This window comes from Microcaecilia unicolor, chromosome 3, assembly GCF_901765095.1.
Source record: "Microcaecilia unicolor chromosome 3, aMicUni1.1, whole genome shotgun sequence".
Classification (NCBI taxonomy): domain Eukaryota; kingdom Metazoa; phylum Chordata; class Amphibia; order Gymnophiona; family Siphonopidae; genus Microcaecilia; species Microcaecilia unicolor.
In genome coordinates this window covers 373,256,576-373,271,638 of record NC_044033.1, presented here as the reverse complement: position 1 = coordinate 373,271,638, position 15,063 = coordinate 373,256,576, and the positions used below count along the sequence as shown (strand labels likewise).

At 45.4% G+C, this 15,063-nt stretch overlaps 1 protein-coding gene across 1 annotated transcript in view; it reads left to right on the top strand.

The window, feature by feature from the left end:
• PPM1G (protein phosphatase, Mg2+/Mn2+ dependent 1G) overlaps positions 1 to 15,063 on the top strand; it is a 194,513-nt gene that overhangs the window by 131,660 nt on the left and 47,790 nt on the right. The window contains 2 exon segments of the mRNA XM_030198590.1: positions 169 to 291; positions 485 to 719. Of these exon segments, the coding sequence (XP_030054450.1) occupies positions 169 to 291; positions 485 to 719 (358 nt within the window).

Below are 15,063 nucleotides of genomic sequence, written 5' to 3'. Positions count from 1 at the left end.
ATTGTTCTGAACAGTAAAGTATGGCGTTCAGAAGGATCTCAGTCTTACACAATCTTTATTTTAGGTCCTAAAAGCCTAGACTCTTAATAGACTGTAAGCTTGACTTGTGGACTAGCTGCTATTGAATGAAGGAGATATTTAATCATACTGCATAATTTCCTTTGGTAGGAGTATAGTGAGGAAGATGATTATAGCAGCGAAGACATGGATAATGAAGAGGAAGAGGAAGATAGCGAAGAGGCCGATGAAGATGAAGAAATGATGTTACCAGGGATGGAAGGGAAGGAGGAGGTATACCTTTTTCACCTGTTTTATGTTAGCATAGGGTGCAGTAGGTAGGAAATCATACATTATAGCTTTAGAAGAGTAATCAAATGCTACAGATACTCTAGTAAAGTCTAGTAACCAGTTCTGCTGTTAAATTCATATCTCTACATATATTCTTTTTGAAACCCTTTATCTTTCAATGTCTTGCATACTCCAGCCTGGATCTGACAGTGGAACAACTGCTGTGGTGGCACTCATCCGTGGCAAGCAGTTAATCGTAGCCAATGCTGGGGACTCACGTTGTGTGGTGTCAGAGGGTGGAAAGGCCCTTGATATGTCTTATGACCACAAGCCAGAGGATGAGCTAGAGCTGGCTAGGATCAAAAATGCAGGAGGAAAGGTCACCATGGATGGCCGAGTGAATGGAGGTCTCAACCTCTCCAGAGCCATTGGTATGTAAAAACGGAGCAAAAAGTTATTCAAACCATTGTCATTAAAAATGTTGCCTATTATCTAGGTGGTTTTCTCATAGGCAAGACTTTATTGGCTTATAGTTGTAAGTAATGTACCTCACCGGCATTTGTCAAAAGTAATTGATTTTGACAGTACTACTACTATTACTTATCATTTCTATGGCGCTACTAGACATACGCAGCGCTGTACACTTGAACATGAAGAGACAGTCCCTGCTTGACAGAGCTTACGATCTAATGTGGACGGACAAACAAGAGATATGGGAATATTAAAGTGAGGATGATAAAATAAGGGTTCTGAACAAGTGAATATGGGTTAGGAGTTAAAAGCAGCATCAAAAAGGTGGGCTTTTAGCTTAGATTCGAAGACAGCCAGAGATGGAGCTTGACGTACCAGCTCAGCAAGTCTATTCCAGGCATATGGTGCAGCAAGATAAAAGGAACGGAGTCTGGAGTTAGCGGTGGAGGAGAAGGGTGCAGATAAGAGAGATTTACCCAGTAAACGGAGTTCCCGGGGAGGAATGTAGGGAGAGATGAGAGTGGAGAGGTACTGAGGAGCTGCAGAGTGAATGCACTTATAGGTCAATAAGAGGAGTTTGAACTGTATGCGGAAACGGATAGGAAGCCAGTGAAATGACTCGAGGAGAGGGGTAATATGAGCGACACACCCACTTATGGGGTTTTAGCCAATCGGAAACAAGGCCACACAGGCCACACCCACTCCTTTCCCTTTGATGATATCACTGCCCAAGCCACTCCTACGCCCTTCCCAAGCCCTGCTCCTTTTGCCTAGCTACACCCCTTACGCCAACTTATTTGCATAGCCCTGCCTCATCACTTTCTGCATAGCCCTGCCTCAAACCCACCCCTTTTTTTTGTGCTTTCACAGGAAGTGACATCACAGCCATGCTCCTTTTTCAAGAGGGTGGTCACTACTGTATGCATCATGTCACTTTGTTTCCACTACTAGCTGTCGTCTTGGATGGGGTCATGTGATGGGAAGTGGCATCTTTCAAAAGGATACCTTGTGCTTGCTTTTAAAGCTGTTTCTTTCCTTTTTTTTTTTTCCCCTCACAGAAAAGAAAAATAGGCATTTGGGGGGTTTTTTTCTTTAAAAAAAAAAAAAAAAAAAGGACACAGAAAAAATTGTCCCAAAAGAAAGTTTCCAGCAGCTTTAAAAGTTGTGGATGATGTGAAAAGAGTATAACCAGTGTGAATGCTCAGAACTGGTGCTTGGAGTACTAGGGCATGATTACAAACCCACTCCCTTTTGTTTGGTCCCCTTTCTTTGGAATGCCCTCCCCCTATCCCTGTTCTCTGAACAGTCTTTTTGCTGTTTTCTTTGTTGAAAGCCCACTTGTTTAAAGCAGCCTTTCCTTTTTCTATTTAAGAGGTCTTGGTCTAGAACTGCAGTCTACTTTAACTTTTTTGTTGTTGTTGTTGTTGTTGTTGTTGTTGTTTTCTTACATTTTCAATTTGATTGCACACCACACTGATGTGTTGTGAAGGGTGGTATGTCAAACATTATTAATTTAAACTAAGTATTATTTGTATTTGTCATCTACAGGTGACAGAGAGAGGGGTTCATCAAAGTCTGGTCTATCAATTGGAGGTGTCAGTCTTGAAGGGTCCAGAGGCTGCTCAGGACTTAGGGAATGCGTTGATTATTTAGAGTTCATAAAAACATAGCAATTTAGAAAATGACAGCTGTTAAAATTCGTACAGCCCATTCACACCATCTGTTATCCCTTCTTTCAGAGATCCGATGTGCCTGTCCCACATCCTCTTGAAGTTAGATAGTCTTTGTCTCTAGTACCTCCATCTGGAGGCTGTTTCACACTTCACAACTCTTTCCATAAAGAAGTATTTCCTTAGATTCCTCCTGAGTCTGTCCCCTTTCACCTTCATCCTATGTCCCCTCATTCCAGAGCTTCCTTTTCAGTTAAGAGACTCGCCTCCTTTGCATTCATGCCACAGAAGTATTTAAATGTGTACCATATGTTCCCTCATATGTTGCCACCTGCGACCCACTCCCCTTCCCCCTAGCTAGCAACAAAAAGCTAGCAGTGGAGTCTCAGCTGTACCCCTTTCAAGAAGCAGTAGCCCTAAGGCAGATGAGGTGCTTGTAGCCAAGCTTATTGTTTCTGTAGCCCCGCTTTTCATCGGCGTCGGAGGCGTCGGCATAGATGTCAAGCATCGCATCGGGAGCATAGGTAAGCATGGCTGCTGCTAGACACTGGCAGCAGTGAAGCATCGAGTGGGTCTCCACCTGCCTCGAGGCCTCCTGCTGTGCAGGACCCCCAGGACCGTCTATCGTCAGACCCGACCCCAAGGCGACGTGGATTTGATGGTGTCTTCGGCACCGAAGAACCTCGGTGACACTCTTAGGGTGAAGGCCAAGAAGCATCGTCATCGGTCGCCCTCAACGCATGGTGCCAGGAGCTCTGGGGCATCAAAGGATTCGGCAACTGAGAAGTGTCGGCGCTGGGAGAACCGCTCCCCCTCCATACAGGAGGTGCCATTCGCCGGTCTCCCAGCAGCCAAGACCCTGCTCCCACATCAACACCAGCGGTTCTGAACCGGCACCCCAGCCTTTCCGGTTGTCGGCTCTCCATAAGCGCATCTGGGCCTTGCTGTTTGAGCTGTTGGATGGCCTCATGCAACGGGTTACATTAGCATTGGAGGGTGCTACCTTGCCTACCGTTGCAGCTCCGCTTGGCCCCTCAGCCTGTGGTGCAGCCTCCGACACCAATGCCACATGTGGCTCCAGTGTTGATTTCCACCTAAGCCAGCACTCCCTCAATGTCGGTGGAGGAAGCTTTGCCGGAGTAGAGGCAGGAACTGATGTCTCGATGCCATTCTCGAGGACATGGTTCCTCCACATTGAGGCAGATTTGGTCTCGACACTCCCATCAGGAGGTATTGTCTGACACCAAAGAGGCGCGCTTATGGGATTCAGAGGAGGATCCAAGGTACTTTTCCTCTGATGTTGCATATGGAATTCCCTCTGAACCCTCCCTTCCACCTGAAAGGAGAAAGTCTCCTCCGGAGAGCCTTTTATTCCCTTGATTTAATAAGGAAATGGCTGATGCTATTCCCTATCCTTTGGAAGTGGAGGATGAGCCCAAGGCCAAGATGTTTGAAGTCCTGGACTACATGTCTCCTCCTAGGGAGGTTGTGACTGTCCCTCTCCACGAGGTACTCCAGGAAGTCCTCGTCAGGAACTGGGAGTCCCTTCTGTCAGTCTTGATCGTGCCTAAGAAGATCGTTACCCAGTATCGGATCCACAGTGCACCTGGTTTGATATGCCACAGTTGCCTCAAAATCCATGGTTATGGAATGCGCTCTCAAAAGAGCCAGGAGTTCCAGGGACTGTGCTTCAGCACCCCCAGGTAGAGAAGCTAGAACTCTGGATTCTTTTGGGAGGAAAATGTACCAGGCTTCAATGCTCATCTCCCGTATACAATGGTACCAGCTGTTCATGAGCATTCACTTGTGAAACTCGTTGCGCAAGTTGTTGGACCTGGCTGAGACACTCCCTACAGGGTAGGCCAAGTCACTTTGCAAGTTGGTCAAGCAACAGAAGGCATGTTGAAAGTTCTTGGCCAGGGGCACATGACACTTTTGATATAGCGTTCAGGATCTCTGCTCGGAGTATAGCAATTCGCAGACTCTCATGGCTGTTTGTTTCTGACTTGGAACATTCTGTTCAGCAGAGGTTGGTGGATGCCTCATGCCAGGGGGATAACCTTTTTTGGAGAGAAGGCTGAGGAAGTCGCTGACCAAATTAAAAAACATACTGATACCAGCTCTTCTCTCTTCCGCCAGGCGCCTTTTGCATCTGCCTCCTCAGCTAGGAGGACATTTGGCAAACCAATGAAGAGTACCTATTACTATCAGAGGCATATGTATTACCCCTCGGCTTGCCAGCCTGTTCAGGCTCAGCCCCAGCTCGCTCGTCCACGTCAATAGTGTGCGCCTATGGCCCCTGCTGCTCCCTTGTCAAAACACGTAAAAGTGTCTGTTCCGGACAACTTGCTGGTCGGGGGGGGGGGGGATGAAATTTTTTCCACAAAATGTGGCCCTTTACACTCTCTGACCGGTGGGTTCTTCAAATAGTCTGTCTTGGATATGCACTCAATTGGTATGAAAGATCTCCAGATTGCCCACAGATAGCTCATTCACACTCAGCACAGGCAGGTATTTGCAGAGGAACTCTCAGCACTTCTAAAGGCCCATGTGGTCAAGCACGTTCCTCTAGGGGAAGAAAGGCTGAGATTCTATTCCAGGTACTTTCTTGTGCAGAAGAAAACGGGAGATGCTTCCCATCCTAGACCTAAGGGTCCTGTTCCGAGGAAAGTTCAGGATGGTTTCCCTGGGCACCCAATGATTCAGGAACACGATTGCCTATGCTCTCCGGACTTAAAGGATGTATATACTCACATCCCGATACTTCCAGCCCACTGGAAGTATCTTCGATTCTGGCTAGGAATACATCACTTTCAGTACTGCGTATTGCTGGACTCGCATCATCTCCCAGGGTCTTCACCAAATGTTCCCATGTATCGATGATTAGCTGGTGAAGAGCACCTCTTTAAATGAAATTCAGGAGTCCATGAGAGTGACTATTTGTGTGCTCGAGCAACTAAGGTTCGTTTTAAACTACACCAAGTCCCAACTTCACCCTGTCCAGCCATTGGAATTCATAGGAGCCCTGATCAAAACAGGTATTTTGAGCCTACCTTCCGGAGATAAGAGTAGACACGCTTGTCACACTTGCTTCCAAGATTCGAGCCTCTCAGCAGGTCATAACTCGACAGCTGTTGAGTTTGTTGGGCCACATGACTTCCACTGTGTATGTTACAACCATGAGACATCTTCACATGAGATCAGCCCAATTGACCCTAGCTTCTCAGTGGTATCAAGCCACGGGGAGCCTGGAAGATATCACCCGTGTGTCCCCAGAGCTTGTACAGTCTCTTCAGTGGTAGACAATTCTATTCAGTTCAATTCTGGGACTTCCATTCCAAGTTCCTTAGCTACAGAAAGTGCTGACAATGGATGCTTCTCTCCTGGGATGGGGAGCTCATATAGATGGGCTTTACACCCAAGGTGTTTGGTCCACTCAGGAAATGAATCTTCAGATCAACCTCCTGGAGCTTTGGGCGATTTGGAACGCTTTAAAGGCTTTCAAAGGTTGGCTGTCTCATCAAATTGTACTCGCTCAAACAGACAGTCAGGTTGCTATGTATTACACCAACAAGCAGGAGGACACTGAATCACACCCTCTGTGTCAGGAGGCCGTCCGGATGTGGCACTGGACTTGCAAACATGGTATGTTCTTTAGAGCCCCTTATCTAGCAAACAGAAACAATACCCTGGCTGACAGACTGAGCAGGATAATGCAACCACATGAGTTATCTCTCAATATGTGCATAGCCCGCAAGAACTTTTGAGTGTGGGGCACCCCCTCGGTGGATCTTTTTGCCACTCTGATTAACCACAAGGTCCCTCAGTTCTGTTCCAGACTTCAAGTCCATGACAGACTAGCGTCAGATGCCTTCCTCCTCAATTGGGGGGGGACAGGGCTTCTGTATGCATATCCTCTCATACCTCTAGTGGGGGAAAACTTTGTTGAAACTTAAGCAAGACTGCGGAACCATGATTCTGATTGCTTGTTCCCTCTTCTTTAGGGAGGCTAACAAACTGGGCAACGTAATAATAATGGGTGATTTCAATTACCCTGATATTGGCTGGGTAAATGTAACATCAGGGCATGCTAGGAAAGTAAAATTCCTTGATGAAATCAAGGACTGCTTTACGGAGCAGCTGGTACAAGAGAAGGAAAAATTCTAGACCTAGTCCTTAGTGGAGCGCATAATTTTGTGCAGGAGGTTATGGTGCTAGGGCCATTTGTTATCAAATCTGATCATATTATGATCACTGTTTTCGGCTTTAAAGTACATACAGGAAATCCAATACGTTAGCATTTAACTTTCAAAAAGGAGACTATGATAAAATGAGAAGAACAGTGGAAAAAAAATCTTAGAGGAGCTGCTGCAAAGGTCAAAAATTTACATCAGGCATGAATGCTGTTCAAAAATACCATCCTGGAAGCCCAAGCCAAATATATATTCCATGTATTAAAAAAGGAGGAAGGAAGACCAAACGACAGCTGGCATGGTTAAAAAGTGAGGTAAAGGAAGCTATTAGAGTTAAAAGAAAATTCTTTAGAAAATGGAAGAAGAAACTGACTGAAAATAATAGGGCACAGCATAAGGAATGTCAAGTTAAATGCAAAGCCCTGATAAGGAAGGCAAAGAGGGACTTTGAAAAAAAGATTACGTTGAAGGCAAAAACATAGTAAAACATTTTTTAGGTATATTAAAAGCAAGAAGCCGGGGACTTCCGGTGATGACTGGCTGAGAGCGGAAGTACCGTTCCTGAGCTTCCGCAGAGCTTATCAGAACTGCTAATAATCTGCTATCCTGTGGCTGCTTAAGACACCTAAGTTAGACGAATCGGGTCCCAGATGCGGAGGGGATCCAGAAACCTCACTAAGGAGAGTCAGCTCTTGCTTGAGACGCAAAAACCTACTAGATAACAGACCATGAAGGAGTGCATGCAGTCACAAGATGGCGCCCCACGTGTGGGCCTACCTTCCCCACCTTGTTTTGACGATTCGGAGGGGTTGTTGAGTTCGTCACACGGCTTCTTGGATGTAAATGCGGCGCCTCGACCCTCAGCAGATACAGAAATCATTTTGACTACAATAAGAGAAGGTAATGCTGCAATTTATTCTACACTCACGCAGATCCAGACGGACCTGAGTAAGGTGCAGTCGGAGCTTACAGATCTGGTGGACCACGTGGAGCACTCGGAACAACGCATTTCATCTGATGAGGATGACCTCCAAGAGCTGTGATAGGAGACGGGAGCTGTAAGGCATGCTAGAGGTACTTATATGACTCAGAACACTGCTAAACAGTTATCCTGGACTCGTGTCTAGGGGTGTACCTCTGAAGCCCGTATGACGTGCTAGCTGTGCTGAAAAAATGAACAATGCCACAGGTGGAATATATATTATTATAAATTAGGTAAAGAAAAATATCCTATGTAATAAAATGCACCTCCAACGTTCTGAAGCCGAGAAAGTGAAGCCTTCAAGCCTTAAAGCATTCCTGCAACGTTTCGGAACTACGTTTCGTCAGTTGAGGAGATAGAGCCTTACAGAGCGCATGAATGCTTCGAGGCTTCACTTTCTCAGCTTCAGAACGTTGGAGGTGCGTTTTATTATATAGGATGTGCTCGGTGCTTTTCTGTAGCACATGGGGGGGAATTTAATATATGCTGATTAAAGTGGAGGAGTGGCTGGAGGGGGGGTGGGGAGATAGGACAATCGCTGGGTGGCTGGAGGGGGGGATCAGGGGAGATAGGAGAATCGCTGGGTGACTGGAGGGGGGCAGGGGAGAGGGGAGATTTGGCTGGAGGGGGGGCAAGGGAAAAAGGAGAATCGTTGGGTGGCTGGAGGGGGGGCAGGGGACAGGAGAATCGCTGGGTGGTTGGAGGGGGGGCAGAGGAGATAGGACAATCGCTGGGTGCCTGGAGGGGAGGCAGGGGAGAGAGGAGAATCGCTGGGTGGCTGGAGGGGGTGGCAGGGAACAGAGGAGACTCGCTGGGTGGCTGGAGGGGGAGCAGGGGACCAGTGGCGTAGCCAGACCTGACATTTTGGGTGGGCCCAGAGCTAATATGGGTGGGCACTATGTATATATAGGTGTGAGTAGGTTTTTTGGGGATCCTAAATAATTTTTCATAAACAGTCTGCCCAACAGCTGTCCTACAGCAACATAAACCACATACATATTCGGAACCTATGTTGCAAACCTTAAAACCACCATACCGAGAATACAAACACTCAGGACCTAATTCTACCATACCATAAGCAGTCATTTCTACGAGTCACACAAGGAAAAGGAAAGCATCTTAAACACTACAGTGAGCACTAGAACATCAATTCACCTATTGTAAAACGAAACCAGACAGAATAGTACAGATCGTCGATCCTGCACAGTCAATGCCAACTGAAAGCCATGTCTTTTTCACAAACACAAATACACCCTAATCCACTATAAAATAAGTAATCATAAACTTTCTATTTAGACAAAAATTAAACTGAACCCCCCAAGATGCCAGACTCTGCATACAATGCAACACCACAGAAACAGAAAATGTCCCCTAGTACTGTGCAAAATATAAAGACAGCAGATGTAAATTTGAAAAAACTAAAAAAATACCAATCACCACTTTACAAATTAACAAATAGAAATAAAACAAATATAGAAAATAAAATAATACCATTTTATGAGACTAATACATTTAGCTGTCAGAGGCCAAAACCTTCCTCAGTTCAATACAGTATAGTGCTGTTACAGTATCCTATCCTGACCTGAGGAAGGGGGCTTTGTTCTGCGAAAGTTTGTCAAAATGTATTAAAATTAATCCAATAAAAAGATTACCTTGTTTACATGTTCAATTATAAACATTTATTAACACAGCTACAATACTACTTTATCCTAAAGCAAAAAAATAAAAATATATATTTTATTTACAGTTGTCTCTGGTTTCTGCTTTTCTCATCTTCTTTTCACTGTCTTCCTTCCATCCAGCATCTGTCTTCGTTCTTTCTCTGCCATTCAGTGTCTGCCCTCTCTGCTGTCCCCTCCATCCGTCTGCCTTCTCTCTCTGCCCCTTCCATGCACATCTGCCCCTGTCTGCCCTCTCTCTCACTCTCATCTGGCAGCGCTTCCTGAACCCCCCTCACCCCCCCCCCCCCCACACACACACACACTCACTCTCATCTGGCAGCGCTTCCTGAACCCCCTCCCCCCCCCCCCCCCCCCCCCACACACACACTCACTCACTCTCATCTGGCAGCGCTTCCTGAACCCCCCACACCCCTCTTCTTCCAAGATGAATCCCCCCAACACATCCCCCCCCCACACACACACACTCTCTCTCTCTCTCTCTCTCTCTCTCTCCCCCTCCACACCATTTGTTTGGATGCAGTGGCGGCAATCTCAGACACCAGAGAGAGAAGGGGGGAGATGACACCAGAGAGAGGGAGGGAGGGAGGTATCTCTGTCACACACACTCTCTCTCTCACACACAATGTCTTTCTGTCTCTCACTCTCACACACTCTGTCTCACAGTGTATCACATTCACTCTCTATGTGTCACACAGTCTCTCATACTCTGTTTCACAGAGAATCTGTGTCTTGCACACACTGTATCTGTGTGAAACACACTCTCTCACACTGTGTCTCACATACGCACTTGCACACACTCTCATTCTCACACTCACACCCAGACTCACTCTCTCTCTCACACACAGTCACTCTCACGTACACTCTCCCAAACATACACACTCCGAGGAAAAACTTGCTAGCGCCCGTTTCATTTGTGTCAGAAACGGGCCTTTTTTACTAGTAGATACATAAAAAAAAAAAGCAAGAAGCCTGCAAAAGAATCGGTTGGACTGCTAGATGACTGAGTGGGTAAAACGGGCAATCAGGGAAAACAAAGCCATAGCGGCGAGAATAAATTAATTCTTTGCTTCAGTCTTCACCGAGGACGATTTTGGAGAGATACTTGTACCGGAAATGGTATTCAAAGCTGACGAGTCAGAGAATCTGTATGAAATCTCTATAAACCTGGAGGATGTAATGGTGCAATTTGACAAATTGAAGAGTAGCAAGTCTCCTGGACCGGATGGTATTCATCCCAGAGTACTGATAGAATTGAAAATGAACTGCCGGAACTGTTGTTAGTAATATGTAATTTGTCTTTAAAATTAAGTGTTGTACCGGAAGATTGGAGGGTGGCCAATGTAACACCCTTTTTTTTTTTTATGTTCTAGAGGAGATCCGGAAAATTATAGACCGGTGAGCCTGACGTTTGTGCTGGGCAAAATGGTAGAGACTTGACCAGTCCACTCCACTCATTTTATAGACCTCTATCATATCTCCCCTCAGATGTCTTTTCTCCAAGCTGAAGAGCCCTTGCCAATTTAGCCTTTCTTCATAGGGGAGTTGTCCCATACCCTTTATCATTTTCTTTGCCCTTTTCTGTACCTTTTCTAATTCCACCGTATCTTTTTTGAGATGCAGTGTCCAGAATTGCACACAGTATTTGAGGTGCAGTTACTCCATGTGACCATACCGGGCTATAATCTTTTTAGGAAAGAGAGAGAGGGCCGAAGAGGTGGAGTAGTGGCGCTGTATGTGAGAGAGAATATCAGAGCGGCTGATATGCGGGGGGACCTGGGGAAAGGAAGAAGCTTTATGGATCATCCTGGAAGGAGAAGATGGAGCCTGTATCCACACAGGGGTTATCTACAGATCTCCGGCACAAACGGAGAAGCTAGACAAGGATCTGATAGAGGATATTTATTTATTATCTCATTTGTACCCCACAGTTTCCCAACAGTGTCAGGCTCAATGTGGCTTACGCACCGCAGAGGCAGACGCCAATGCAGTAAAACGAAGCTAATACAGCAGGAGACCTACAAGGGATAATAGGGAAGAGTAGGAATGGACAGAAGGTGAATGGAAACTTAGAGGGAAGGGGGATGTGTCCAAATGTCTCTAGATCGATGCGCTTCCAGCAGTGGAGACATTGGAAGAGACCGTGGGATAAGCACTTCTGAACAACATGGTCTTCAGAGGTTTCCGGAAAGTTAGATGATCTGTGGTGGTTTTTATGGTCCTCTGCAAAGAATTCCAAAGCTGAGTGCTAATGAAAGAGAAGGAGGTAGCATACGTAGACTTATACTTGATGCCAATGCAGTTTGGATAATGAAGGGTAAGATATGAACGGGAGAGTCGGAACGTATTCCGAAGCGGTAGGTTGATGAGATCAATCATATAGCCAGGAACTTCACCGTATAGGATTTGGTGAACTAGAGAGCAGAGTTTAAAGGTGATACTATGTTTGACAGGGAGCCAATGTAGTGTCTTTCGGAGGGGCGTGGCACTCTCAAACTCGGACTTTCCACAAACCAATCTGGCCGCTGTATTTTGGGCCGTCTGCAGTCTCTTAATTAATTGCTGTTTACATCCAGCGTACACTCCGTTACAGTCATCCAGATGGCATAATACGACGGATTGTATGAGGTTGCGAAAGACCTCTCAGGGGGAAAATGGTTTTATTCTTTTTAGTTTCCACAGCGAAAAGAACATCTTCTTTGTGGTGGTGTTAACGTGTTGTTCGAGTGAAAGTGAGCAGTCAAGGGTGACTCCTAAAATTTTGAGGCTATCCAGTATGGGAAGGCGTAAGGTGGGGGTAATAAATGTTGGAGGTCTGTACTTGTGCTGAGATGATCATAGTAGGCAGTGTGTTTTGTCAGCATTCAGCTTGAATTTGAAAGAAGATGCTCAAAAGTACATTGTATTTAAACAGCGGTTAACTTCTCTAGAGATATCGGACAAGTCATTTTTGAAGGGAATATAAATAGTAACATCTGCATAAATATGCGGGTGAAGTCCTAAGTTATCTAAGGTCTTGGCCAGCGGTATCATCATAATATTGAAGAGAGTTGGCGATAGCGGAGAGCCTTGAGGGACTCCACAAGTTGCTTTCCATGACTGCGATAATTCAAAAGATTGGTATAAAAGGGGAGGTGCTGCTGTTGGGAGATTTCAGTTTCTATGACGTGGATTGGATCGTCCCGTCTGCGGAATTGGAAGGAAGTAGGGAGATTGTGGACGCCTGTCAAAGTGCCTTGCTCAGACAAATGGTGACAGAACCCACGAGGGAAGGGTCAATGCTGGATGTAGTGCTCACGAATGGAGGAAGTGTTTCTAATATCCGGGTGGGTGCCCATCTGTGTTATAGTGATCATCACACCATATGGTTTGATATAAGGGCAAAGGCAGAGTGCGGACGCACAAAACTCAAAGTACTGGATTTCAGATGTACTGATTTTGGTAAAATGGGAGAATACCTGAAGAAGGAGCTGTTGGCGTGGGAAGGTGTAGGAAATGTGGAAAAACAGTGGTCCAAGCTAAAGGCTTCTCTAAATAGGACGACTGACCTTTACATAAGGAAAGTAAACAAAAACAAGAGAAGCAGGAAGCCTATATGGTTCTCCAAACAAGTAGCAAAAGAGGCTTTCTTCAAGAAATACAAAAGAACGCAACGAGAGAATCACGGAAAAGATTATCAGGTTAAACTCAAAGAAGAGAAGAGAGAAATACGACTAGCGAAAGTGCGAGCGGAAGAAAAAATGGCTAAAGATGTAAAGAGAGGTGACAAGACCTTTTTCAGATATTTTGGAGAAAGAAGAAAAGATAGGAACGGAATTGCAAGACTGAAAGATAATGAGAATGGCTATGTGGAGAGTGATGAAGATAAATCAAACATGCTAAACAATATTTCTCTTCAGTGTTCACGGAGGAAACTCCTGGAGAAGGAGAAGGTTGGCTGTCGAGGGAACATCTGGGAATGGAGTGGATACTGTGCCGTTTATGGAAGAAAGAATTTATAAACAGCTTGAGAATCTGAAGGCAGACAAAGCTGAGGGGCCGGATGGGATACATCCCAGGATACTGTGGGAGATCAGGGAGGTTTTGGTGGGACCTCTTAAAGATTTATTTAATAGATCTTTAGAGACGGAAGAGGTTCCGCGAGATTGGATACGAGCGGATGTGGTCCCTCTTCACCAAAGTGGAGACAGGGAAGAAGTGGGAAACTACAGACCTGTAAGTCTCACATCAGTTGTAGGAAAAATAATGGAGTCGCTGCTGAAAGAAAGGGTAGTTAACTTTCTAGAAGACAACGGGTTACAGGACCTGAGGCAACATGGCTTTACCAAAGGATACAGGTTTTTCTCCAGAACTTATCCTTCTACACCAGGCTTATTTGCTTAAGAGGGGTTTGCCTTCTATGTCCCCTTCCCTCCTTCAGGCTTCATCGGAGGGCAGGGAGAACCTGGTTTCTCATGGTGACTTAGGGTCTTCATTACCTCTGGAGGAACTTGCTGTTAAGCACAGGAGATTAGCTTCCCTTCAAGACGGAGGATCCGTAGCTCCTCTTTCTCCTCCTCCTTCAGTTTTAGCAGCTTCTGGAGATTTGGCTAGACCTTCTAATTTGGAAGAGTTTGAAGATGGTGATATGCTGCTTGTGAACAAGATGATCCCACGGCAGTTCATCGTGAAAAGCTGCCTGATCTCATCTCTGAGGCTTTAGCTGCTGTGACTATTTCTGATCCTGAGGATCAATCTACAGCTTCTGTTAATGTTAAGATGGCAAGCACGCTTAAACCATCTAAAACTTTTCCCATGCATGAGTCCATTCAGGGGTAATTTCCGCTCAATAGTCAGACCCTGAGGGTACTTTGAAATTGGCTAGAGCTATGGCTTGTCTTTATCCATTAGCCGCTTCTTCCCTGGACTCCTTCGCCTTACCTACGGTGGATGCTCTGGTGACGGCTGTCACTAAGAAAACCACTCTCCCGGTGGAGGGAGGTGTCGCACTTAAAGACATGGAAGACAGGTGGCTTGAAGCCTCGCTTAAGCATTCTTTTGAAATGTCTGCATTAGCCTTACAGGCTTCTATTTGTAGTTCCTATGCCGTCAGAGCCTGTCTTTCCTGGTGTCAGCAGGGCTTGGAGCAGGAGCAAGATTCGGCTTCTATTTCAAGTGCTGGTTCCCCAATGGAGCCTGCTCTCGCTTATCTTGCTGACGCCCTGTATGATTTGGTCAGAGCTTCTGCTAAGTGGATGGCTCTAGCTGTTTCAGCTCAATGTTTTTTTTTTTTTTATTACGTCACTGGGCGGCTGATATGGCCTCTAAACAGCGTCTCACAAGGCTTCCGTTTAGAGGAAATTACTTTTCGGCGAAGAAATTGAAAAGATAGTTAAGGATTTGGGAGGCTCCACATCCCAGCGTCTTCCGGAAGACAAACCAAGATCCAGTTCTAAATCAGTTTCTACCAGACCTCATTTTCATGATGTATGCAGTTATCGTTATATCTTGTCCTGATATCATTATGTTGTAACTATTTATCCACTTCTTATTATACATAATTTTCTTATGCACCTTAATTGCAACAATTCTGAAATTCTTCTCCGTTAATATGATTGCCATAGTATTCTTATGCTCCTTATCTGTTATCTATATTTTGATTTTCTTATTCCATCAATGTGATTGTTGTATTATATTGTAAGCCACATTGAGCCTGCAACTAGGTGGGAAAATGTGGGATATAAATGCAGCAAATAAATAAATAAAATCGTCCTGGTTCTAGTTCATCCTTTCAGCGATCT